Raw genomic sequence first — 26316 nt, forward strand, 5'->3', positions numbered from 1 at the left:
GCTCCAGTGAGGGGAGGAGAAGAGGAGACGGGATGTGGGTAGAGGTGTTGGGGGATGAGAAGAGGGGGCTCAGTGAGGGGGATGGGGCTCAGTAGAGGTTGCTGAAGAGTTTCTTAGTGCTGCACTGTCTCTGCACCACCCCGGGCTCGCGAGGATGGTGGTTGGGGTTAGGGGAGCCTGAGCACCTTAAACCCATTTGCCTTTCCCAGGGGTAGGCTGAGAGCCAAGATCTCTTTTTCCCACCTCTTCCCAAAGCTGGAAAGATTGGTAGAGCGGCTGAGAAAGCTGGGATCTGCCTCTTCTTTTGCTCATCTTCCTTCCTGGTTTCCATGGGAATCGTGGCTCAGGATGATGAGGGTTTAACAGGATGGTGCTGTGGGAGGAGTCAGCATCAGGCAAAGCCATCCCACATAGGAAGGGGTTGGCTGCTAAGAAAGTGAGCTCCCTGTCCCTGGGAGTGTGCAAACGGAGGCTAGATCGCCAGTCAGGGTGACTTTAGAAAGGGGCTCAGATGAGGGAAGGTAGTTGGGAGGCCCCTACCCTGGGACACGTAGGTTTTGTGTGATTGGCCCAGATGGCCCAATCTTCCAGACATCCCTCTGCCTTATTGAGGGGGTCATGATTCCTTGGGCTCTGCCCCTGGATCTGTCCCCCATTCCTTCTCTCTGTGCCTGGCCCTGAGCTGGATGTGCACATATGGAACTGAATCAGACCCATCTTTTCCTGGAGGGGCAACAGGTCTGACTGGGGAGGCACTCAGGGAAACAAATACAGTTGGGCAGGAGGAGACCAGGCTGGAAGGCAGTTTCTACCAGTGATGTATATACTCAACAGATGTCCTTTTGAGCAATTCCTCTGGTTGAGCCTTGATCTAGGTGCTGGGGTCACAGCAATGAACAAAACAGGAGTCCTATTCCCTGGAGTTGACAGCACAGTGGGAAGGCCAGCACCTGGCAAAGCGCAGAGGGATGGGAAGTGCTGGTTGGTGGATCCCTACAGTGAGGAGTGTGGCCAGAAGGCAGTGTAGGTATTGCCTGAAAGGAAGTTTGTTTGGTAGTGGGGCTTAAGGGCCTTAAAGGGCTCCTGCTTTACCCCACAGGCGTTGGGAGCCATGTGAGTGTGGATGAGGCAGCAGAAAAGATTAGTCCAGCAGGTATGGGCCTCAAGGAGAAGGAGGCACAGGTCCCTGAAGGAAGCCCTGGGGCAGACATGCCCACCTGTGCCTCTGTGTGTGAAAGCTTGTTTATAGTTATAGGAATGTGTTTGTGCGTGCGTGTGTGTGTGTGTGTGTGTGTAGGAGGGGTAGGAGTATGTATGTGTATCTGTGGGAAGATGGTGAGTGTGTGTAGGACTATGGTGTCCCAGGGAGGCTTTGTGTGGTGGTGGAAGGTTTTTGGGGTTTGCAGATGAGAGGGAGCACATGCCAAGGCCTCACGTGTGCCAAGGCCTGAGTCCCATGGACCTCAGCCCAGATATAAGCCTGCTTGCAGGTCCTGGACTAGTCTGGGCCAGAATCCTATGAATTCCCTTGCCCTCTAGGGTCATGACCCTGGCCGCCTGCTGCAGACAAGACAAATGCATATAAAAATAACATGGAAATGGATGAGACCTGTGGCTGACCCACCCCCATCCCCACATCCCCTGGGCTTGAGTTCACTCGGCCTATGCTCTTCCCCACTCAGCTGCTTCTGGGGCTCTGGGAGCAGGCCCTGCTCACCCCGAGCCAAAATCCATATTTCCCCAGTACCTGCCTGTGGCCAGACCCTTTCTCTGTGAGGGCTACCCACACTTTAGGGTCATAGCCAAGGGACACACAGCTGACCCGGGCTGATGGCCATGACAGCACCTCCGATAGGAGTGATTTTGAATGTATACATACTCACACATTTGGATACACATCCACACATGAATGCACATATTTGATACTTGGACACTTGTGCATACCTACAACTGTTCACATATACATGCGTGTGAGCAACACACACCTACACACATATACCTGTGTGTACACACATACATAAACACACACTTCATAGATAAACACACATATGCAAATTCAGCTATACCACAGAAGTATCAGGCATCCTCACAAAAAAACTTACAAACCTGTAGTCCTACCCTCTCCCGCCTTCACCCACACCATGCTCGCAGTCCTGGGGGCAAGGCCTTATACACCTGCACACACCACACAGCTACCTAAGTGTGGCTTATCCCCATACTCTCTCCAGGGCTGAAGTGTTGAGGACAGGCTGTAGATGGGCACAGAACCTATAGAGATGTCAGCTTCCTCCAGGACGCTTCTTGGATTGTCCTTTTGCAGGGCCCTTAGGATGGCACAGTTCATGGGCTCCACACTCCAAGTCATGGAAAGTTTGTGTCATGGACACTTTCTCCTGAGGAGCCCCCCATACTGGGACCCGGTCCTTGTTCACAGTCCTTGGGTCTGGCATGCTAAGGCAGGCCTGTCTACCCAAGAAAGCTGCCTTGTGCCCAGCTGGGCCTGCCTACCTGGATGCTGCCTCCCTCCACTTGAGCTGCCTGAGGCCTCCATGAGAACCAGGCCAACTCTTACAGTTGCTGAGAAGTCTGAGGCCAGAGAGGGCCAGAGCCTTGCCCGAGGCCATCCAGTATGTTAGGGTTCAGATTTGAACCTGGGCTTCCAGGAGTCTGAGCATGGTTAGCAGCAACAAGATAGATGCCTGTCAGGCACCAGATCAGGCTTATGGAGGCAGGACACATGGGCATGGGGAATGACAGCAGATTTCCGGCCTACTGGAGGACCTGCTGGTGACTGCTGTCACTGTGTCAGCTAGAGAGATGGCAAGCAGGCAAGTCTGCTCTCCTGGCCCAGGTGAGGAAGTGCTTTGTGAGCACAGTGACCCACAGGGGTGTTGTTATTATCAGGAACAACAAAGAGCTGGTTTCTGGATAGGGCCTGAGGTCGGGGGGGCCTGGTACCCAGGTTGACAGGCTGCTGGCTGAGTCACTTTTTCCTAAAAATACTCAGTAGCTGGGCCACTGGGAAGTCCGAAAGGTGGGGAGATGAAAAGAAGCATCTAGAGAGGCTAGGCCAGGCATTCCTGGGGCTGGGCTTCCTTGTGGCAGAGATAGACAGAGGGTTCAGGGACTGGGAGTATGGAATCCTCAGTCACTGCCTTGTTGGGGGCAAAAGGAGAGGTGGGAAAATCTGTTTTTCTCACATGCCTTTCCTCAAGATGTGGAGCATGAATTTGGGGCACAGATTGGAGCCAGATGGCCCGGGTTTGAATTTTGGCTCTATTACTTATTAGCTGTGTGACTATGGAAAATTTACTTGGTCTCTCTGTGCCTCCGTTTTCCTTATCTGTAAAACATGGCTAACAACAGACCTTCTACTGTTATTGAGAAGCTGAACTGTGAGGTGCATAGTAAGTATTCAGTAAATATTAAAGCCCCTCTCACAGAGAGTCCCCCAGCTCCAGAGGTACACACTCAGCCCTCAGGGGCCAGCCCTGGTCCTTGATTCCATGGGATTGAGGTCAGCCAGGAACGAGAGGCATCTAATCCTGGGTTCTCAAACCTGGCAGCAAATTAGAATCACCTGAGAACATTTAAAAATATCTGGGATGGGGAGTCCCAGGGAGGAGCCAGGGTGAGAACCCAACACAGAATCACAGAATGTAGCGCTAGCAGACAGGCATCTGTAGGGGAATGGAGGAGTTCCAGCCTTGGAGGAAGGGTCACTTCCTGGTAATGAGGGCTTGGGCATGGCCTGTCACTTTGCCATCTCGAAGAGCCTTGGCTGCCTCTTCTGGGAGTGGGCTGGATGGAGAATTTCAAGGATTACATGGGGGATATTTTTGAAAGAGCCTCGGTATCCTGCCAAGCATCAAAATAAAGAAGTGTGTTTATTGAATCTAGTGTGTTAACATTTCACAAATGGGGAAAGTGAGGTCCAGAGAGGTTCAGTGGCCTGCTCAGAATCACACAGCAGAGTTAAGGCTCAGACCCCTTGGAGGAATGCTTGAATCTGAAGGATTGATGCAGAATGAATCTCTCTGAGTTGAGGGAGACATAAAGCATGGACCTGGGGCTCCAGCCATGGAGCTATAGTGTAGGATGACCAAGTAAGATTTGAAAAATAATTTATCATGAGGTTAGTGCTGTGGAGCTCTTGCCTAGAGCTGAGAGCCCAAGAGATGGTGGCTGTGCCAGGCCAGAGTCAGCCCTTGACTGCAGGGTCTGACATGGCTTCCGCTGAAGAACAAACAGCTCTGGCCAGTGGCAGTAACAGATACCTCCTGGGTACCTGTGTCCCAACCAAGGCTATAAAAGCCCAGAACTGACAGGTGCTTGGACTTTGCCGAACCATTTGTGTTCTGGGCTCAGACTCAGTCCTTATATAGCCTTTACACTGGTCACCCCCTTTACAGAACAGGAAACTAAGGCCAGAAAAGGAAGGGAGGTCCTTTTCTGGGCCAAAACCTTTACACCACCTGAGCCCAAGTAAATTTCTAGGGTATTAAAAAGTAGGTCATATTGGCCCAATTTGAAGGTGAAGTGAAATACATTGACTTGGCCTGGATCACTTAATGACAGAAGAGCTTCTCACTCCTCTCTATGTCCCCAACATGATTCCCAGAAAGGAACACAAGAAGGGGGACCCAGAGGACTAAGGTAGCATCAAGGGAAGGCCTCCTGGAGGAGGTGGGCCTCTGGCCCCTGAATGATAAGCAGGCTGATAGGATCTGGAGAGTATCAGGGGTAGGGTGGCATGGGTAAAAGTCTAGAGGTGAAAATGAGTCAGTCACCCATCTGAAGAGAGGAGGAAGTATAAATGTAAGGACCGGTGGCAAGAGGTTCAAAGCTGGAAGATAAGTCAGGGCTAAATTATAGAGGGTCTGCTATGTCAGACTGAGGATTTGGGCTTTATTGTATTTGTGGCAGGGAGTCTTTAAAGGTATCTGAGCAAAGGAAGAAGCATGTTCAGAGCTGGGCCTCAGAATCAGAGATGGGAGAAATCCTGGCTTGGAGGGCCTCCCCCCAAGCTGATGGCACCGCCAGGGCTCGGCCCAGCCTATGTGCCAGGTGCCTGGACTGTGTCCAGGACTGGGCTCAGTGACTCAACGTTGAGGAAATCACTCTCCAGGGAGAGAGGGCCCAAGTGAATCAGCCCAGTGAGGTGGGGAGGCTGAGGGGTTCACTGAGTCACCCTCCAAGTGGGGAAATGGGGTGTTGCAGAGAGGGGGCCCCCCCTGCCGTGCAGGGGGAAGGATTCAGGTCAGACCACAGCGAGGGCTGTCAGGGGACTCTGGCTGCCTTCCCACCCTTATGGGATGGATTATCCAGGCAGTCTTGTGAAAGAGACGGCAAAACTGAGGCCCAGAATGGAAGGGAAGCTGATCAAGGTCATGCAAGTCGCCGCCACGGGCAAAGGCCAGGTGTGATCCAGAGCGCTCCCTCCAGTTCAGACACGTCCTGGCACCCCAGCGGACCTCAGGCCTAGTGGAGGCGGGGAATGGGGTGGGTCCAGGCAGAGAGCTGGCCCCGTGACCCCTCTTCCCACAGCCGCCGACCCCGACTTTCCTCGCCAAGCAGACGGCAAATAGGGCCGGGCTGCGCTGCCGCGATAGGACAGCAGGGGGCGCAGAAGCGTCACGGCTGCCGCAGGCGCCAGAGCACAGAGGCAGCTCTGCGGAGAAGAGCGCTCCGGACGCGCGGGTCCCACTAGCGAACTGTGGACTGTGCAGCCCTGGGCCCTGCACCCTCTCCGGCTTCCGGGGACGCCAGCGCTGACCTGCCTGCCCAGGGCGGCTCCCGGGCCCCCACCCCGCGCTCCGGAGCGGTGCGCCTGTCGGTGCGTGCTCTCGTGGGTCTGTGCGCACGTGTCCCCCTCGCAGCCTGGCTACTGCCCCAGGCCTGGCCGTCGCACGGCGACCTCTAAGATTCTCCCCGACTTCCCCGTTTCTCCCGGAGAAGATCCAGCCCGGGGCTGCTCGCAGCGGCTCAGCGGCCCCTTCCCCCCATCCTCCGCCTCCCGCCCTCCCGTCCCTGCGCGGGGCTCCGGCTCGCGGCTCGCGGCTCTGGCCGGGCCCCAGGACTTTCTAGGTGGCGGGGAGAGGACGTGGTCGGACGAGAGAGGGGCTCCGAGAGGCGAGGTAGCGACAGGAGGGGCGAGGGGCGCCGAGGAGCGAGCGGAGGCTGAGAGCGGGCTACCCGGTGGGGGACCCTAACAGCGGACCCGCTGGAAGAGGCTCGCGAGCGGAGGGAGCAGGGGTGAGAGGCGGGCGGGGCCGGGGGCGGGGCGGGCGGGGCCGCGCGGGCGGGGGCGGGGCCGGGGCGGGGCGGGGGCGGGGCCGGGGCGGACCCTCGCGCGGACCCGGCGGAGCTGTCGCGGACGCGCTGACCGAGCGCAGCGGCCGGGCCGGCGGGCGGGCGGGCGCGCGGCTGCGAGCATGGTCCTGGTGCTGCACCACATCCTCATCGCTGTTGTCCAATTCCTCAGGCGGGGCCAGCAGGTCTTCCTCAAGCCGGACGAGCCGCCGCCGCCGCCGCCGCCGCCGCCGCAGCCATGCGCCGACAGCCTGCAGGTAGGGGGGCCCCGCGCTGGGCACGACGAGGGGGTCGGGTGAGCGCCCGGCCCGGCCGGTCTCCCAGGGAGCGTGCGGCCCGGCTCCGAGGTCCGCTCTGCCCCTGTAACCCTCCTCAAGGTGGGGCGCCCTCCCCGAGCCCTGAATTCCACTCCTGAGCGGGGACTGCAGCCCATACCCGGAGCCCTTGAATCCCCAGCTCACAGTCCAAACCTCACCCCAGACTCTGAACCGCTTTCGGATCCGGGACTCCACTCCAAGCGCTCCACTCCCAATCCACAGTAGGACCCGGGTCTCCACTGAGAGCTCTGTGCAAACCTGGAACCCCTGCCTGCCAGATGAGCGGATGGCCCCCCGCCCAGACCCCTGAACACCCTAGGTGTATATCGGACTCCGGGTACACCTAGAACACCTGAGCCCCCAGCTCTCAGCCAGGACCTCTGTCACAGCTGGAGCCTCACCCCAAGCCCCTGAACATCTACTCCACAGCCTCATCTGTGCCCCCACCCAGATTCCCAACATCTGGACTTCGGTCCTCACCTGGGACTGTACCCCAGAGTCCAAACGCCTCTTTCTATCATAGCTTGTGTCCTTCTCTGCAGGACCCCCTCCCACCTGGTTCCTGCTTTCCTACCCTCCCTCCCTCCTGTGTAGGAGATCCTCTAGTCTTTTAGGAGTCTCACCCTCACCTCTTATTTCTCTCCAGTGTGGTGGTCCCACTTTATTCTCTGCTTTCCCCTCTAGCTTCTTTGAGTCTTTCTGGGCATCCTCTCTCTCTGCCCCTCCATTTCTCTCTTTTGGTCCCTTTGCCCATGTTCACCTCTCTCAGTCTGTCCAAAACTCCAACGCCCCCCCCCCCATTTCTCTAGGTCTCTATCTTTGTTCTAGGGTCTCACTCTGTGATTGTCCCTTCCCCTTATATCTGCCTCTGCTTTGGGGTGAGGAAAGAGCAGGCTCAGAGTGCCGGGCCAGTGTCCCCAGGACCTTCACCTGCCCCATGTTGTCAGACATGGCATGGTGTGGGCATTGGTGGAAGGGACTCAACATGGAGAGCAGAACCCTTGGGCGGTGCCTGGGGATCTAAGGTGGGTGGGGATTGTGCCGTGGAGCACTGGGGTTCATAACTTACAAACCCCCCCCCTGTCCCCACTGGCCTGGTCTTGACTGGGAGCAGGTGGGGGCTTGGGTTGGGGGAATGGGGGAGTAGACTGCCATCTGGTGTCAGTCACCTGTGGTGGGAGGTTTCCAGGGCTGGGTGAGTCTAGGGTGTTTGTGTAGGATGGGCCATGTTGCATGTGTTAAGTGTGCCTTGTGTGTGATCATATGTGATGTGTCATGTAGTATTGTGTGTGGCATCACCAGTGGACTTATTTGGGGGGATTCATGGGGACTTATGGTGAGTGTGAAGATGGTGTGTATGGTATTGCATGCTGTGTGCAGCTAGAAAGGCTGCATTGTGAGTGTGGAGTGGTAGCTGTATGTGTGAGTGTTGTATGGGGGGGGAACATGTGTGTGTGGTGTGTCTGTCTCTATGGGGTGGAGTTGTAGGGCCAGCCTGCATGGGGGGCGGGGGTTGTCTGTGGTTGCGCATGTTACTGGCTGTTGTGTGTAGCCAGAAAGAGCCACTGTGGGGGCCTGATGAAAGGTTTCATTGGACATCTTGGTGGAGGGCAGTGGGGGTGGGGGAGCTGTGTGAGTGTGTTTGCAGCCTAGGTGGCTTAGGGTCACGGTGGTACATCCTGGACTTGCTTGGGAAATGTATTAGGACCCGCGTGTTGGTGTTTGAGTGTCATGTGTCTGTGTGATGGCGGTTTGTGCAATAGGGAAGAGTGCCGAGGGGTCCAAGGCAAGGGGCTGGTTGACTAAGTGCGTATATGTGTGTGTGCCCACATGCAAGTGGGAAAGAGGAGGCAATGTACGGGCAGGATTGGCGATGCCGAGGGTCTGTGTGTGTCCACAAACATGTGACATTAGGTGTGCACATTATCTATGCAGGGTGTGTCTCTATGTCTAGATGGTGTGTGTGTTGAATGTAATTGGATGTGTGTGTGTCTGTGGTTGAGGAGGTGAGTGTGGGTTGTGTGAGGTGCGTGGTGGGAGGTTGTGGTGTGAAGTGTGGGTATGTGAGCTGTGTGACTTTTCAGTGTGACGTATGGATTATGTGATCTTTTCTCCCCGTGAGCTGTTTATGTGTGGTGTGTGCTGAGGAGTGTGTGAAGGGTGTCAGTGAGCTAGTGGTGTGTATACGGGGGAGGGGTGAAGCAGTGTTGAGGGCTGTGGAATGTGGCACAGGGGGCAAGAAAGTGTGTGCACAAGGTGTGTGGGGTGAGGAACGAGGTATATAATGTTTGGGGTGTATGGGATCCAGCAGGTGCTGTTCGTGGAATGATGTGTGTGTGCAGGGAGGGCTTGGCTGCCATCTTGTCCTTGCTTCCCTCCCAGTTAGGTCCCCAGAGATGCCTAGTGACGTTCTGTGATGGCCCACCCTAAGCTAAGCTGCCTCTACCCTTTGCCCTTCATCCTCCTCACTTTGACCAAGGCCTTTGTCTTGGGTTTCCGGCTGAGCAGGCGTTGGACAGGCAGGCTGCGGGTGATGTCGTGGTCTGGGAACCTTTGTTCTTTTCCTTTTGGTCTATGTCGTGTGTTGGTCTGGGCTTTGGAGGAGGGCGGGGAGAGGATGCACGTGTTGTAGGGTCACTGTGTTTACTACCACCTCACAATGCTCCACAGCGGGGAAGGGTTCAGGCACAGGCCATGAGGCCTGGGTGGTATCCCTGGTGGTGCCTCCTTGGTGCAAGAGCAGCTTGGGCTGGGCATGGCGCTGGGTGAATTTGCCAACCGTGAGGTCTTAGTTCCATGGGTGGCCTGCTATCTTTTCTGGCTCACATCATCTCTGGGGTGAGCAGCCAGGCATCCCCTTCTGCATGCCAGCCTGTCCTCTTCTGTTCTCTGTGTGGCCCTCAGGGAGCATCCCTGGGGCTGGGAGTCAACCAGGAAGGCCTTAATATATCTCCTTTTGTTGACCTCACAGATCTGACAGGAGGAAGAGTCTCTGTCCTCACAGATACCCTTGACCAAAAAAGGAAGCCTGGTCACACTTAAGTAGCGACCCTCTAGTCTGATAGGTGAGATGCCAGTCAGTGAGGAGGAGCCAGCTCAAAGCCTCCAGAGAAAACAATGAGGAAATCTTAATGGGCAAGCTGCTGACAGGTATTTGGGAGGAAGAAAGACCAGAACCCCTGAATGTTGGAAGACATAGACTAACAGTTATCCGGGGAGGGGACCAGGAGCAGTGCCTCAGCATCACCTTCCAGAATGTTCTCTGCTGGGAGTGGGCTTAAGCCAGGCCTAGAAGGCGGTATGGAATAGGCAGAGAAATGTGGCCTGGGGCTAAGGAAGATTCTGGTTCAACTGGAAAAAAAGATCTTGATGGCAGTTGATCCTTCCCAAGCAATACTGTCTGGCTTTGGATGGCCCATCCCTGGGGCCAAGCTTTCATGTCACCTCTCCTCAAGCTTTCACGTCACCTCTTCCCACCCTCTTTGTCTTTGGCCAGAATGACTGTCATCGTCATCATCATCTTTTAGTCAGCTCTTTCCAGATTCCAACCTCCTTTCACAGAGGTCTCATTTAACAGATCAACTCATTCACTTGTCAAAAGCATTTATTGTGCACCTGCTACACACCAGGAAGGCACAGGTTGACACAGCAGTGCCCAAATAGGCTTCCTGGGGCTCCCACCTCCTGTATCGGAGAAACCCCATCTTCCCAGCCCAGCCACACTGTCAGACCCCTAGACCCTGGACACACGACCCTCCAGTCTCTTTCCCCTCACTTCTGTGAGGCTCCAGGTGTGAGCTCCAGTGGTAGGCTCTGGCTCCCAATCAGAACACAAGCTCTCCAGAAGGTGGGCCGGGTCTGCCCCTCCCATGTGTCTGGAGCTGGGCTCGGCATCGTCCAGATGGCCACATCAATCTTCAGATGTCCATAACCCAGGTAGGCGGCCCATCTGCCATCTAGAGAAACCGAGGCCCAGAGCAGGGAGGGGATTTCAGGCGGCCTCCTTTTTAGACCCTCCTTTTACCAGTGCTACCAGAGACCAGAGAGGTCAGGTGACTTATCCAGGTTTCATGATTAGGTGGCAGGACACAGCAATTCCGTATTTCCCAGAAAACAGCTCTACTGGTCACCAGGCTGGGCTCCAGCCCCAGCACCACGCTGCTCCCTGGCTGGCCTCCGTGCTGCCTGTGGCGTGTAAATGATTATTAATGACCCCCGTGGCCAGGAGACAGGAAACGTTTCCCAGCCACAGCTGGGGACATGCTCCTGGCCAGCCCTAGCCCTCCACACCCACCCCGGCCCTGGGGTCAGCACCGGTGTTATCTCCATCCCGCCACAGTCTTCCCTGCTCCTCCTGCCTAGTTGCCCCGTAGCCTTTTCCTTGCAGGGCTAATGGACAAGAAGAGACAAAATTTTCTGTTCCACATCTCTGTCTTACCACTTTCTCCAATCTGATTCATCTCCACCTTCTTCCCTGCCCCAGACCAGCCAGAAGTAGCCCTCCTCCGGGAAGTCTTTTTGGAATGCGCTGCGAGACCCATCAGTGGCCCTGTTCTGGGCCCTAGCCATCAAATCTCCCTTTTGCAGACTTTGATCCCACCCTGCTGGCCCTAAGTCTGGGCTGGGGACTTCCTGTGGCCTGTCCTCAATTGCTTTCTTAGGACTGACACCTGGAGGATCTTCCCACATGCCTCCTCCAGGAAGTCCCCAGCCCAACCTGGGGACTCTCACTTACTCCAAGCACCCCACCCTGCCTGTTCCTGCCACACACTGTGTACTGCAAGGCCTTCATAGGTGAACATTTAGTGAGTACCTACTACATGCCCAACAGAGAGAGGAGGTAGAGATGGGCACAGTGTGGGCTTTAAAGCCCTGCCACACACTGCCCCATGTCTGAGCAACAATGCTTCTGCCCCGTGACAGCCATGCAGACCTAGATAGCAGGGCTGATGGTAGGCAGGTGATGGGGTGGAGGCGGGGAGCACAGACGAAGACCAATGCTGGTGGGTGGCGGGGAGAGGACAATGCTGGAGAGACTGGGAGGTCGTGGGGGTGCAGAGCAGCGACCCCCGATTCAGTCCAGAGTGGGAGGGAGGGCAAATTGGGGAGCTTCCAGGAGGAAACTTACCTAATCTGAGAGCTGAGGGATGAACTACAAGAAAGTTCTGGATAGAGAAGGAGCGAAGGCAAATGTGAAGGCTTGCTGGTGACAGACAGACGGAGGGAGGTGTGGTTCTGCAGTTCTGTGGAGCTAGATCCTGGACTGCCAGGGTGTGGAGCCCCAGGGTGGGGTCAGGTCTGCGTGTGTGTGTGTGTGTGTGTGTGTGTGTGTGTTTGTGTGTATGTATGTGTGTATTTATGAAGCTAGTGACGAGGCTGGCGAGGTCGGTGGGGGCCAAATTGTATAGGACTTATAAGTGAACGGATTTGGACTTTTCCAGAAGGAACTGGACACTAGAGGGGGGGTGTCGAAAGCAGGTCGAGGACTGCTCAGATCTGCTTGTTAGGAATGCCCCTGGGCCATGGGTGGAGAGTACACAGAAGGGGTAAGGTGGGAAGCTGGTGCCCTGTGGCCCAGAGAAGGGCGATGAAGCCCAGGCAGGAAGGTACAGAGGATGGAGAGGAGGAGACGGGACCCTCGAAGGTGGAGGGAGCCGCTCAGCAGTGGAGGTAAAGAGAGGAGGGAATGCAGCCCTGGGTGTCTGGGGTGGCTCTCCAGGGAAGACAGGGCAGATGCCCAGGACTGTGTCAAGGCCCTCAAAGGTCTGAGAGATCTTAGGACGGTGTCCCAGGTCAGGAGCTCTGAGGCCAAGCAGAGACCTGGACCCCACTCGGCTCCAGCATCCTCTTCTGCAGCAGGGAGACTTGGGAACTGCCCTGGGCAAGCAGTGTTCGGAATTCAAAAATTAAAACAATCTGTGAAACGTAATATTTAATAAAATTCAAATCCAAAATGTATGAGTACATTCCAAAACGAGTAAAAATGTATATTTATGAAAATGCTAAACATACCTGATGGTTCTAATATCAATTGTAAGCCTCAGTCGCTTCCGTCCACTTTGGATCTGACTCCCTTGAAGCTGCTGCCTCAGGTGTGGCTGACGCCCACCCCCCCATCTCAGGGCTCCAGGACCTTCCAGTCTTGAGTTCAGGGCCCCTCCTCTGGGGAGCCCGCCCTCTGACTGGTGGCTTCAGGTGGCAAGCATTTTGCTTTTCCTGCCCCCCACCCTGAGGGAGTTGGCCCCTTGAGCTCCCCCACCTGTGGTTGTTTTTATTTAGGGGGCCATTGTACAGACCCGGAGGAGGGAAAGGTGACAGAGTCATGCAGGGATTGAAGGTGAGGGTGCTGAGAGATGGGGTGTCGGCTTCAGTGCCCAGTGGGGTGGAGGCACAGCAAGACTTGGGGAGGGCCAAGAGGAGGTGCAGGAGGAGAAATGACCAAAAATAAAAGAGAAGCAGCATTCCAGCACAAACATGGCTATTTCCTAATGTCAAAGTGACAGTTTCTGGAACACTCGAATGTTGTGGTCCCGTCTTGCAGTCTTGGGAGTGGGCATTGCTTCGCACTGGGCCCTTTCCTGGGCTGCATTTTCTCACCTGGAAAAGGAGAAAGTGTGGGGTCAGAACTCCAAGGGGTGTATGGGCTCTAGATCTAGGGATGCATGACTCTGAGATTCCGGCATTGTCAGTCTGTGGGCTTCTAGCCTTCCACGACTCTTAGCTCCCAGCCAGAGCTGTGTGGAAGCGTGGTTGTGTGATTCCGACGTTCTGTGACTTGAAGTTGCTGAGACTCCAGGAGCCGAATAGGCGGGCATTCTGTGAATCCAGGATTCTAGGATTTGATGATTTGATGATTCAATGATTCTAAATGGGGCTGCTGGGAAAAGCTGCAATCACCTGCCTTGTTAATGTCGATGTTAGGTTATTAAAAACATAACAAGAAGCAATGGAGGGAGCTCAGGATGGCGGGTGGCCCCCACCCCCAGGTAGTGAGAGGGAGGAGGAGGGGCCGAGCCCATGTTGGGGAAGGAGACCCCCTTGGCCTGGGTGACCGGGGGTGACTGGGTGACGTGAGCAGATTCTCCTGCCACAGCAGAAGTGGTGTCTGTGCACGTGTGAGATCTGCCACTCCCTGAGCTTACAGGATAAGGGGTCATTTCCTTCATCCCCCTGCCTCCATTCTTCAGCTTTTTCAGATTATGGCAGAGAGAGGAGTGCCCTTTCCTCCCAGCTCCTAAAGTCTCTGGGCAGAAATGTCAACAGACAGCGGAGGAAAGAGAGGCCTACTCACTACTGACCCCCCTTCCCCGCCAGCCCCGGCCTGAGGGGGAAAACAGGACATGAACACTTCCTGGACACGGACGTGGAAATGCACGAACCCCTGCTTGCGAGGGCCCCAAGTACAAAGGGCCTCCGACTAGGGCAGAGGCCAGGGCAGCCAGAGGAGCAGTGTGGGCATTGGCCTGTGACCCATCAGCATCTCTTGAGCACCGGCCAAGGAGGGAGGACCCTGCTTCTGTCCTGGAGGTGGCTGTGAGAAAAGCTTAAGGAAGGGAGGCCCCAGGCTAAGGGACCTGGAAAACGGATGACCAGTGGGTGCTCCCTTGTGGCACAGGCCCAGGGCGCCACCTGGCACAGCTATTTGTCCAGGGGCTCGCTGCCTCTTGGGTTATGCACATGCCTAGGCACCTGTGCCAGGGTTGGTGGCGGTGGGGGCAGGGGGACCTCTAGGCAGGAGAGGAGGATCTGTGGCCTCTAGAGAGCTCACCCCAGCTGAGTGCCTCAGAAGCCTGGTACCAACTGCATGAGTCGCAGCCTGGTGGGCTCACAGATCAGGTGAGGGAGGCTGGGAGCTGGCCCAGGTCACAAAGCATAGCAGGGCCTGACACCCACCTTCCTGACTCCCAGCGCTCGGTGCTCCCCCTTGCCTACACCTTCCTCCTTTTCTCCTGGACCACCTGGGAACCAGGAACTGAGCTGGGACTCCTCTAAGGGGGCAGGGCCCTTTTATGTCACTCCTCCATCTTTCTCCTCCAGCAGGCCAGAAGGCAGGTAAGGCGGCAACAGCTGCTCCCTGCCATCCCCAAGCTTCCATTGTCTATAACATCCTGTCCTGGCCCCAAGGATAGGGTCCCCAGTTGCCCGACCCACACAGCCTCCTGAGTTCCTCCACTCAGGCTCTCTCTCTGCCCTGCATGTCTCCAGCTCTGGCTGGCTGCGTGTGTGTTAGTCCCTCTCCGAAGATTGAAGATCATTAGACTTGGGCAGGCCCTAGGAGATCATTAAGTCCCCTGCTTTTATTCTTCAGATGAGGAAAGTAGCTCAGAGAGGGGACGGTCCTGCCCCAGTGACACGGGGGACTGTGGCTGGGCCAAGGTGCGGGAGCACACTGCCCTTGGTGTCAGGCGGCTAGGATGAGGCCCGAGGTTCTGACTGCCTGATGGGCTTCTCTTTTCAGCCCTGAGCTGTCCAACCTCTTCTTTGCCCAGATTGCTCTCTTATCTGCCACTGTGCCTGCTGCCTAGCTGAGCCCTACCTTGGGTAGACCCTGCCCTTGGGGCACAGACCAGAGCTCAGGACTCTGTGACTGGGATGAGCAGCCATGCACACAGGGACACAGGCACCTGTACATACAGGAGGACACACAAGTCCCAGGTGAAAAGCCATATCTCATAGTTAGGAGGCTGTCCTGGAACCTGATGTTCTCTTCTTGTGAGACACCACACACCTCCATTCAGAAGCTCTCCGGGAGCTCTCTGCAGACTGTCTCCATCTCACTAGCCTCTTTGTGACAGCTGGGTTCTGTGATCCTAGGTTCCTCCTCTGTGACAGCAGGGTGATGGGTGAGTCTCCTAGTCCTAAAGCCCTTCCTTCAATGTTCCTTCCTGCTGTCTCCAGGAGGGACTCAGCTTCCTGTGGCTGGGTGGGGAGAGCCCTGAGATCCCCAGAGGATAGTGGGACAATGGGGAGGCAGTGACAGATGAGACATTTTGTCTTCCCCAAAGCAGGCTCCACCCTACCCCAAACCTCCTGGCTGGTGTCTGGGGGACAGCCCTGGCTTGTGTGTCCCCTAGGACTAGGGTCCTGGTCTGACCCGGCAACCTTGACCTCTCAGTGAAGAGGTCAGAGGATCAGAGCCACAGCTGCACTCAGCGGTTCTCTAACTGAAGGCAGGTCCCCAAGATGCCAGCAGCATATTGATGTGTGCTGCAGATTCCCAGGAGGGGTGAGCTGGACTGCCCTGCCTGTGGGGCAAGCAGGAAGGTGGTAAATACTGACACAGGGTAGAATTATGGAGGAGCTGTGAATGCCTGGCTGAGACTCCCTTCATCCTGCCTACCTTCCCCATGCTGGAAGCTGGTGATGGGGAGCCAGAGAGCACTGGCAGGGGCCTCCCCAGGGAGTGGTGGAGAGGCCGATGGTATTTGGAGAATCACAACCAGCACTGCCTCCTGTCAGGGGAGGAGGAGGCTGGCCCAGGGCAGTGCAGTGGGTAGACAATTAGGGGTGGAAAAGAAGGCTGAGGCCCATGGACAAAAGGACAGGCTTGGGGTTAGGTATTCAGCTTGGCCCTCGTCATTTCCTCTGCCGGACATGGCTGGGTTAGTGGGGTCATCGCACAGAGGGAAGGAACGGGCCGGGACCGATGCATACCAGGCCCTACAGTAGACTCAGGCACATGAGTGGCCTGGTCACACCCTGGGCTGCAGTCGGCCCCCCGTCAGAGCCCAGTCAAGCGGCCACAGTCACCCTGGGAGATGGCCCCATCTAGGCCACTGCCCCACACGCGGACCCCGTCTCCCTGTGTCACACTCGGGCCTGGCTGTAGGCATGGCTAAGTAGGGAGACCCCACAGGACACAGGGACTTGTGGGACCACCAGACACCCTGCCACAGACACACCACAAGCATCCACATGCCAGGTGCAGCTACTGTCACCCCTGTGGTGACCCAAGGAGAGCCAGAAATTCCAGCAGTCTTGGGCAGTTGTCCAGGGCCTGGGTGAGAAGAAGGGGGCACCAGAAGGCAGGGAGCGCAGAGCCCCCTGCCCATGCCAGACTGGGCCCTCCCCCCAGTTCGCGGAGTGCCCAAGCCTGTTTATTTCCTAGCAGGGATGGGTGTCTCATCCCTCTCCCCCTCCCCGTCCCCACCACACGCTTCCAAAGCTGCCAAATCAAATCAGCCCCTGCGCCCGCGCCAGGCTGGCATAGCGGCCAGCAGCTGACTGGAACGAAGCCAGGCTCAGAATATCCCGCCGCCTGGGCCTGTCCGATGCCTGCGTGTGCTTGTCGGTGGGGGCGGGGAGGGGAGGCCAGCCCCTGGGCAGGGCCTTTGAGAGGCTGGGCTTTGTGGGTGCCGCTGGGGTGGCCGGCTGCTGGAGAATGGCGGCCGTGTGCCTGCCAGCATTCGAGGAGCTGTGGCACCCGGATTTGGGGGGCCAACTAGAGCCCAGAAGACCGGGCACCAGACCAGGGGTGGGGGCTCACACAGATGATCATCACAGCAGCCCTGGCTGGGAGCCCAGCCCGGTTGCCTACGTGAGCTAGACCTCTCATTGTACAGGCGGGGAAACTGAGGCTTGCAGAGAGGTAGTGCAGTTCCCCGGGGAGAGGTGGGAGCGCAGGGGCTTCAGCAGGGGTAAAAAGGTGGTTGTTTCCCCTCCTGGGGAGGCCGCGGCCGCAGGAAGCAGGCCAGCTCTGTGCTCAGAGCCGAGGGCAGAGGGTACGCCAGAGCCCGAGATGCCCATCTGAAGGAGGGAGTGAGAAGGGAGTGTGGGGGAAGGCAGGGTGAAACCAGGCGAGGCCCCCTGATAGCCCCAGGCCTGCTGGGGGTGGGCGGGGTGTGGGGGGAGGCTGGAGAGAAGGGGAAAGACCTGGCAGGCCTCAGCCCCTGGCCTTCTTGTCTCTGCAGCCAGCCCGGACCTCCTTGCACAGGAGCCAGTGCCCCCAGGGAATAGAGACGACCGACTGGAGGTGAGAACTCAGGAGAGGGAGGACCGGGTGGGCTTGGAGGGGTGGGGACACAGGCTGGGGGTCAGTCTGAGCATTGTCCCCACCCCTGGGAGGAGTGGGAGGCTGGAGCCGATTCTCAGCCCTGCCCCCTCCAGCCTAAGGTCACCCCACACTGAGAACACGTCCCTGCCCGATTCCCGCCCACTGAGGAGAGTCATTTCAGACTCCTCTCTAGGCCTCCCCACCCTCACCCAGGGTGAGGCACCCAGTTCCTTGTTGATCCTCTGCCTTAAGTGTTTTCTGAATTCCTCTCCTGCTCTCCATCCCTGCCCCTGGCCCCGCTCCGGACTGGCCACCTTTCCCCTGGATGGCTCAGTGGCTGGCTGCTTCAGTTGCCCCACTCCCCATGTGGCTGCCAGAAGGCTTTCTAACATGCAAACCTGAACTTGTCACTTTTCTGCTCAAAAATCCATGCTTCCCATCCTCCTGCTTCCTCTGCAGTCCCAGCCAGGCCACAGTCCTCCCTTTATCCATCCTGCCTCCCCAGAACCACTCCTGCCTGTCTTCCCTCAGCTTCCCAAATCTTTCTGGGCTCAGCTCTAGCCTCCCATCCTCCGGGAAGCCCTCCATGGCTCTCTTACTCCCTCCTCTGAGCTCTCCTGCCCTGACAGTCAAATGGGGCATCCTTAGTCTGAGCTGTTGGCACCCTGTTTTCTCCATTATGTGACTCTATAGGTCTTCCCCTCTGAACCTCGAGCTCCTTAGCCTGGGGACTGTGCCTTCTTCATCCTCCCAACTGAGGATGAGTATCCCACTGCCCTTCAAAGGGTGCCTGATGAAGGCTCAGTGCGCTCATTTCCTTTGAGATGAGGGATGCCGTCCACAGCCCTGACCACGCCTTTGGGGTGTCTCCTAGGAATCTTCGTGCTCAGAGGGGTCTTGAGCAGCAGAAATGGGGTGGGCTGGGGACCGTGAAGATTGGCACAGAGGAGGGTTGTGTCTAACGTTGGATCAATCAGCAGGACTGGCATGAGCCTACTCTTGTGCCCAGGCCTGGCTGAGAAAGGGGAGGCTCCTCTGTGCCAGGAACTTTAGACACACTTCCTTGTTCAATCCTCATCACCTCCCTATGAAGCAGGCACTGTTATTATTCTCCTTTTATGGTTGGGGAAGCTGAGCCACAGTGGGGTCACACAGTGAGCATATGGGGCAGATCTGAGTGTGGGCCCAGATGTGTCTCATGCCCAACGCTTGCTCTCTCCCTGCCCTCGGGTAAGATGGGAAAGAAGATATCCATGCATGGCCTGGTACACACAGGGCTCAGCATGGACTCTCTGCCCAGACGTGGGGTCAAGCCCTGAGAATGTCCCTACAGCTGGGAGCTGGGAAAAGGGGGACAGGCTAGAAAGTCATTATTAATTTATTTATGGTCATGGCATTCCCTGTGGGGCAGGGCTCCCCACCAGAGCCGGGACAGATGGTGTTCCTGGGAGCCAGCAGTGTCTCAGCAGCCACCGCCACCTGCCAGGAAAGCCTAGATTTGTCATCCTCCCAGGAAGCCATGAAGGGAGAGGGCTTTGGAGAAGCTGAGACCCTCCTTGGTGCTGGGAACGAGGCCCCAAGGGAGGGAACCAGGCCCAGATTCCTTGTTTATACCTCAGTGCCCCGCCCCCTTTGCTTGGCGCAGGCCCAGTTCCCTGTGAGTGCCAGTTCTGCCCCTCCTGTCCAGCCCACCAAGCCCCACCAGGAGGCTTCTCTGGATCATCCCCATTTGATCCCTTTGCTTCTGTTCTGTCTTCACATTTCCTTCATCTGGGTCCTGCTGCCTCCTCCCCCAGATGGCGGGTGAGCTAAGCTCTCCTGGGAGAGAGTGCTGGGCACTCCCCAATATAGAAAGGACAGGACTGGAGAGAGTAGGGATCTGTGGGTGTTGCTCATACTATAGGGACAGCTGGGGGGAAAGAGGGAAGAGGGATGGAGCCTCCCCAGTCGGGGTGGAGGCTGGGGGAGACAGGATGGCCTCATCGTGACTGGGGTCAGATGGGCATGAGTTCAGGTCCCAGTTTCACTGCTTTCTAGGTGTATGACTGTGGGCCAGTCCCTTAACCAGCCTGAGCATCAGTTTCTTCACCTGTCACAGGGGATAAGAAGATCTGTCATTAGTGGACACAATCCCTATTACTGGCCATAATCACAGCAGAGCTGTTAGAACAAGTTACAAAGTCTGTGTGAGGTGCCTGGCCCACAGCAGACACTTAGAGGGAGTTGGCACCCTCCCCGCTTCTCGAAAGCCTGAGATCCTTGGAGGGAGGCCTAAGCCAATGGGCTGCAGCGCAAGGCTGGGCCTGAGTAAATGGAGGTTCCGTGGGCATGGCACGTTCTCCTGGCATCGGCAGCACAACAGCCAGGGGAGCAGGGCTGCCAGCGCCCATCCCCATGGCTGGCATCTGTTCAGCACACTCTCTTGGGATGGCTCCCCGGCCCCTGTGCCAGCCGGCCAGCTTGGGGGAGGGCTCTTCACGTTCAGCCTGGAATCCTGCTTCAGGACCAGGGCCATCGCTCTCTGGATGTCGGGGCGGAGGCAGTTCAAGTAGTGAACTGAGCATGCTGGGGTAGGGCCCTCCCTGTGCCAGCTCTCAGGGCCTCGGGAGCCCTGGCTGGAGCAGGGGCTGGGGGAGAGGCAGACACGGACGATGGCATGGGTGTCCTCACTAAGCGCACTGATGCTCTGCCCAGCATTGGCTCCTCCGTTGCTGCCCAGGAGATGAGTAGAGAGCACCTGCCTTGGCATTGCCAGCCCTGCCTGCTGGGCCCCCGCATGTCCACCCATTGCTCCCAGACATGGCGCTGCTTACTCCCCAGGACACCAGCAAATCCTGGCCTCCCTGCCATGGCTTGCACTGACCCCTTTCTCTAGAATGCCTTTCCCTTCTTTATCTACCTACTTCCTTCTTAAGCCTCAGATTAGATGTCACCTCCTCTGTGGAGTCCTCTCAGATTGCCCCCTCTGCTCTGGTCAAGTCTCTCCCTTCTTTCCTGAACACTTACAGCCCTCAAGCTTCCCTGGGCTTACAGCTGGGTAGCTTGTTCGCCCATGTGGTTATATATCCTTTCCCACATAGTTGTAAACACAGGGGGAGATAGGAACCAAGGCTGAGTCTCCCTTGTCTCTCCTGGGCCCACATGAGACCTGGCAGAAGCCTGTACATAGTAGGTGCTCAATAAAGTTTCTTGATTAAATGAGAATGTCTGTGTGAAAGTTGGAACAGTTCCAAGAAAGGAGCAATTGCTGGATTGGGAGCAGTCTTGGAGACTTCCTGGAGGAGGTGGCTTTGGAACTTTGAAGGATGGGGAGGGCCAAGGCCATGGACTGATGAGGCCAGAGATCAGCTGGATAGTCAGAGAGGTCCATGTGGTCAGTCTCTGAAAGAACTACCTGAGGATGACAAGGACAAGCCCAGGACTGGGAACAAGCAGATAGAGGAAGCTGGAACAAAGACTGAGGCCCAGAGTGGGCTGCAGGAGGCTGGCTCGGTGCTGAGAAACCACATCCAAAAACATCTCTGTCCCTGGGTCCGGGACTGAGTAACACTTGGTGCCACAGTCTGGGGTGAGGCTGAGGCCACCAATGGGGAATAAGTGGGCCCAACATGGTGGGATAGTAGGGAGGAGCTGGGGTGGTCCTGTAAGGTAAGATTTGACACGGGGGCTCAGAAAGTTTTCACAAGTGAAAAGAGCAGGGTGTGTAAGGGTATGTGGGCAGGATGTCCTGGGTCTCCATGAGAGAAGGCCCAGCATGTCCACAGACGGGGACCCTTGGGATGAGGCGGGAAGGGCTGCTTTCCAGCAGGCAGCATTTCCTGGCCTGTGTTTAAAATTCTTGAGTGAGTGCTCCTAACTGGCAGATGTGCCAGCCTCCTCCTGGATTCTGCACATCAGGATTAAGTGGGCTCCATGATGCCCCATGGCCCCAGGGGAGCTGTTGCCAGCAGGTTGGCCACAGCATCTGGCTTCCGTGAGGGTCCTGAGGCCCTGCCATCTGCCTGGGCCCACCTGTTGGGCTGCACAGGCTCGGGCTGTGCGGGGACTTGAGGCCGGGGAGGTGGTGTCAGAAGCCACCCAGGCTGTCTCTCTGTCTGTCCATCCATCTGTCCTCACCCCTGACCAAACAAGGATCAGGTGGAGATGCGCAGACACAGGTCCCGCAATCAGAGAAGCCTAGTCTGGAGGAGGAGGCCTCAAGAACCAGGGACTTACCCCCAGGAAAGACACAGGCTCAGACCGGGCCGGGCATTGGGCAGGCCAAGGTCTGAGGAGGCTCAGAGAGAGGCAGAGACTGGCTCAGCGGCGCACGGGGAGGGGGGGCTGAGGCAGTGTTGGGGCAGATGCCGGGAGCCCCAGGACAAGGTGGCTCAGGCGGGCCCCTCCCCCACCACCCTGCCTGGTCCTTGGCTGTAAACACTGAGAGAACAAGTTCCGTTTCCCGGGAAATATTTATCTCAGGCCGTGTGGGGAGCGTGTGCTGGCCTCCCTGTGGCCTTCCTGCAGGCTGGCCTGGGGCAGGAGGTGAGGGGGCTTGGCAGCCGCCGTGGGGGGGCCGTCTGCGACCTGATGTCAGGGCCAGGAAGGGAGTGCCCCAGGCTTCTCTGGGAGCCAGAACTGGAATGCTGGAATGGGGGGAGGGGACGGGAGAGGAGAGAGACCTGGTTTTCTCCAAATCCCGCACCACCCGGGCCCCTCTCGCACATTCTTGTCTCCATCTCCTCCTGATTCCTACCTCTAAGCATTTACTCCTGTCTGGTGCTCCCACCTGGGATGCCTTTTCTTCCTCGATCTCTATTTGCCAGCTCTACGCCGGCTTCCTCTGGGAAGGCTTCCCTGATTCTCTACTCCTCTAACCCTTTGTCCACCCCTTCTACCTTCTGTCCTGCTCTTCTGGCTTCCAGCAGCTTCAGACTGAGCCCCATAGACCAGTTAAGATCTTAATCTCAAGCTGTTGGGATGGTGTAGACAGCCTCTTTCAGACTGCCCCAGAGTCCCCTTCCTGGGCCCCCTGGGAGCGGAATAGGGCCCAGAGGTTACCTTTCAGTGGAACCAGTGCAAACCCAGGCACATGGGGAGTCCGGGTTGATTGAGTGGGAGAGGGGGCACAGAGGGCCTAGGGTTCCTGCTGGCCAGCTCTTGGGCTTTGGGCTGTGTATCCAGGCTGGGCCAGGCCTGACTGGGGCCCTGACAACAGGAAATCCTTGAAGGAACAAGCAGTGGCTAAGGACTCTGAGCACAACAACAGGAAATAGCCTTGACATGGGGCAGCAGCTCTAGTGATTGTGCCCGGTGAGGTGGGGGTGGGCGGCAGCTTATAGGACCCGGGTGACACTGCGACACAGATTGTGGGGCAGTGAGTATTCTACTGAATATGTGACACTGAGCTTATAATGTGTGTTATCAAGTATGTGACCTCGGTCATGGGCTACTGTGTAGGGAGTGAGTGAGTCAGAGCATGACACTGAGTGTGTGACACTGAGTGATACCAAGTGTGTGATGCCACTTGTCAAAGACCGTGAGACAGTGGATGTGCCATGGTGATACTGTGTGATATTGGTTGTGTGATGCTGAATGATACCAAGTATGTGACATCGAGGGTGTGACACCATGAGGATCAAATATGTAAACACAGATGGATGACATCGTGCAATAACAGGTGTGGTCCTTGTGGCTCAAGCGTCTGACACTGAATTGTGAAACCAAGTGTGTGCCCCAAGCCTATGTGATATAGTGAGGCTGAGTGTATAGCCAAGGGTATGACATGGAGTGACACCAAGTGTATGAAAACCTGTGCGTGATGCTGTGACTCTAAGCCCGATGCTGAATGTGTGATGCTGTGTGCAATGGCTGTGATGATGTGAAATGTAACCACATGACACTGTGTATGATGCTGTCACAGGAAGACCCCACGGGGTTCAGGCAGGGAAGCAACACAGTCCAATCGCATGATTTTGAGATTGCTTTGGTTGCAAAGTCTTTGTGGGGGATGAGTTGGAGGGGCAGAGAGGAGGTGGGCAGACAGGTTGGAAGCCATGGCAGCCACCCAGGTAGGAGACGGTGGCGCCTGGGCTAAGGGGATTACAGAAGAGTTGCAGAAAGATGGATGAACTTTGGAGATATGTGGGAGGTTGAAATGACAGAACTTGCTGGTGAATGAGATGATGAGCCAGAAGGAGAAGCAGAGGATGGCTTTCGGGTTTCTGGCTTGAGGGACCAAGTGATGGATGGTAGAGACGTTACTGAGATGGATGAAGACTGAGGGGAGGCCAAGGTTAAGGGGTTGAGAGAGGACAAGGAGGCAGAAGTTAAGAGATCTGTTTTGGATCCAAGTCAGACATACATCCAGGTGAAGGTGCCCAGTGGGCAGCAGAGGCCAGGCTGAGGATATCTTTGGGAGGTGGCCCGGGTGGCTGGGATGACCTAGGGAGAGAGCGCAGTGAGAGTAGAGGTGAGGACTGAGGACCGAGTCCCAGCCCCACGTCCACAGACTCCATCATCTAGAGGCCTGGGAGGTGAGGAGGAGCAGCCAGGAGACAGGAGGCGTGGCCAGGAAGGTGGGGGATACTGAGACTGTGAGCCATGGGAGGAGAGAGGGTTGGTGGGGGGTGGCTGCGCTGTCAGGTAAGTGGACAGGGGAGACGGTGCTCGACTGGGCCCGGCATGACCCTGACAGGAACCACATCAGTGACAGGGTGGGGCCTGAACCAGCCAGCCTGAGCATCGTCAACCCTTCGGAGCTCTTTGGCTCCAAGGGATGTGGAGAAGGGATGTGGTCACTGGAAGAGGTGTGAAGTCAAGGGAGAGTAAAATTTTTAAATTATGGAGTATTTGAAATACACATAATAGTAGAGAGAATAATACAATAAACTTGCCATATACCCATCACCCAAATTTCACAGTTATCCAGATTTGGGCACGTTTAGTTTATCTATCCCACCCTACCCTACCCCACCTTTTTTTTTTTTTCTTTTTTTTTTCCTGAAGTATTTTATTTTTTTAGATTTTAATTGTGGTAAAATATACATAACCCCAAATTTACCATCTTAAACATTTCTAAGTGTATAGTTCAGTTGTATTAAGTATGTTCACATCAATGAGCAACCATTCTCCAGAACTTTCTCATTTTGCAAAACTGAAATGTATACCCTTTCAACAACTCCCTATGCCCCCAGCCCCTGGCAACCACCAGTCTGCTTTCTGTCATATGTATGGAATCATACAGTATTTGTCTTTTTGTGACTATCTTATTTCACTCAGCTTAATGTCCTCCAGGTCCATCCATGCTATAGCATATGTCAGAATGTCCTTCCTCTTTTTTTTTTAACTAAGATTCTTTTTTTTTTTCTGAGAGACACACAGAGAGAAGCAGAGACATAGGCAGAGGGAGAAGCAGGCTCCTCGCAGGGAACCAGATGTGGGACTCTATCCTAGATGCCCAGACCCTAGAATCATACCCAAGCCCAAGGCAATCAATGCTCAAGCGCTGAGCCAACCAGGCGTCCCAGAATTTCCTTCCTTTTTGAGGCTAAATACTATTCTATTGTTTGTATAGAGCACATTTTGTTTATCCATTCATCCATTCATAGACACTTGAGTTGCTTCCACCTTTTGACTCTTGTGAATTATGCTACCATAAACATAGGTGGACAAGCATTTCTTCAAGATTCTGCTCTCAGTTCTCTTATATGTATATCCAAAAGTGGAATTGTTGGATCATATGGTAATTTAAATTAAATTTAATTTTTTAAAAAAAGATTTATTTATTTTGAGAGAGAGAGAGTGCGAGCATGTGAACATTGAGTGGAAGGGACAGAGAGAGAGAAAGAGAATCCCAAGCAGACTCTGTGCTGAGCACAGAGCTGATGCGGGCCTCAATCTCATGACCCTGAGATCATGATCTGAACAGAAGAGTCAGAAGCTTAGCTGATTGAGCCACTCAGGTGCCCTATTTTTAATTTTTGAGGAACCACCATACTGTTTTCCACAGCAGCTGAGCCGTTTTATGTTCCCACCAACAGTGTACCAGGGTGACAATTTCTCCACCTCCTCACCAATACTTCTTTCCTATCCTTCCCTTCACCCACCACCTCTCTTCCTTCCTTCCTTCCTTCCTTCCTTCCTTCCTTCCTTCCTTCCTTCCTTCCTTCCTTCCTCCCTCCCTCCCTCCCTCCCTTCCTTCCTTCCTTCCTTCCTTTCTTCCTTCCTTCTTTTCCTTCTTTCTTTCATGGCCATCCTAATGGGGGAAAATGTATCTTACTGTGGTTTTGATTTGCATTTTCCTAATGATTAGTGGTATTGAGCATCTTTCCATTGCTTATTGACCATTTGTATATCCTCTTTAGGGAAATTTCCATTCAAGTTCTTTGCCCATTTTTAAACCAAGTTGTTTATTTTGTGGTTGAGTTTGTAGGACTTCTTTATATATTCTGGATACTAACCCCTAATCAGCTGAACGATTTGCAAATATTTTCTCTCATCCTGTTGATTTGGTGAAGGTTGCTTTGCTGAAGTATTTTAAAGCAAATCTCAGACGTGATGTCATTTTTTTATGTCAGGTGGAGTTTTTTAATGTCAGAAGGTCCCGGGTGATGCTGAAATGTGAAATGTGACAGTACAATGCAGAACCAGCTTGGACGTGTGTGCATGACACTACATGAGGGGGACTTTGTGGAGCATTAGGAACATGATAGC

General features: G+C 55.5%; 1 protein-coding gene across 5 annotated transcripts in view; it reads left to right on the forward strand.

Annotated features, from left to right (window-relative positions):
- PDE2A (phosphodiesterase 2A) overlaps positions 1 to 26316 on the forward strand; it is a 92879-nt gene that overhangs the window by 21642 nt on the left and 44921 nt on the right. Inside the window, exons 1-3 of one of the 5 annotated variants that reach the window (XM_035703743.2) lie at positions 6153 to 6255; positions 6485 to 6569; positions 17540 to 17601. In XM_035703743.2, the coding sequence (XP_035559636.2) occupies positions 6551 to 6569; positions 17540 to 17601 (81 nt within the window). In that variant the 5' untranslated portion in view covers positions 6153 to 6255; positions 6485 to 6550. Of the gene's footprint in view, positions 1 to 6152; positions 6256 to 6377; positions 6570 to 15453; positions 15473 to 17539; positions 17602 to 26316 lie in introns of those variants that run through there. The other 4 variants (XM_035703742.2, XM_035703744.2, XM_035703739.2 and 1 more) reach the window with 4 other exon arrangements.

This window comes from Canis lupus, chromosome 21, assembly GCF_003254725.2.
Source record: "Canis lupus dingo isolate Sandy chromosome 21, ASM325472v2, whole genome shotgun sequence".
NCBI lineage: Eukaryota > Metazoa > Chordata > Mammalia > Carnivora > Canidae > Canis > Canis lupus.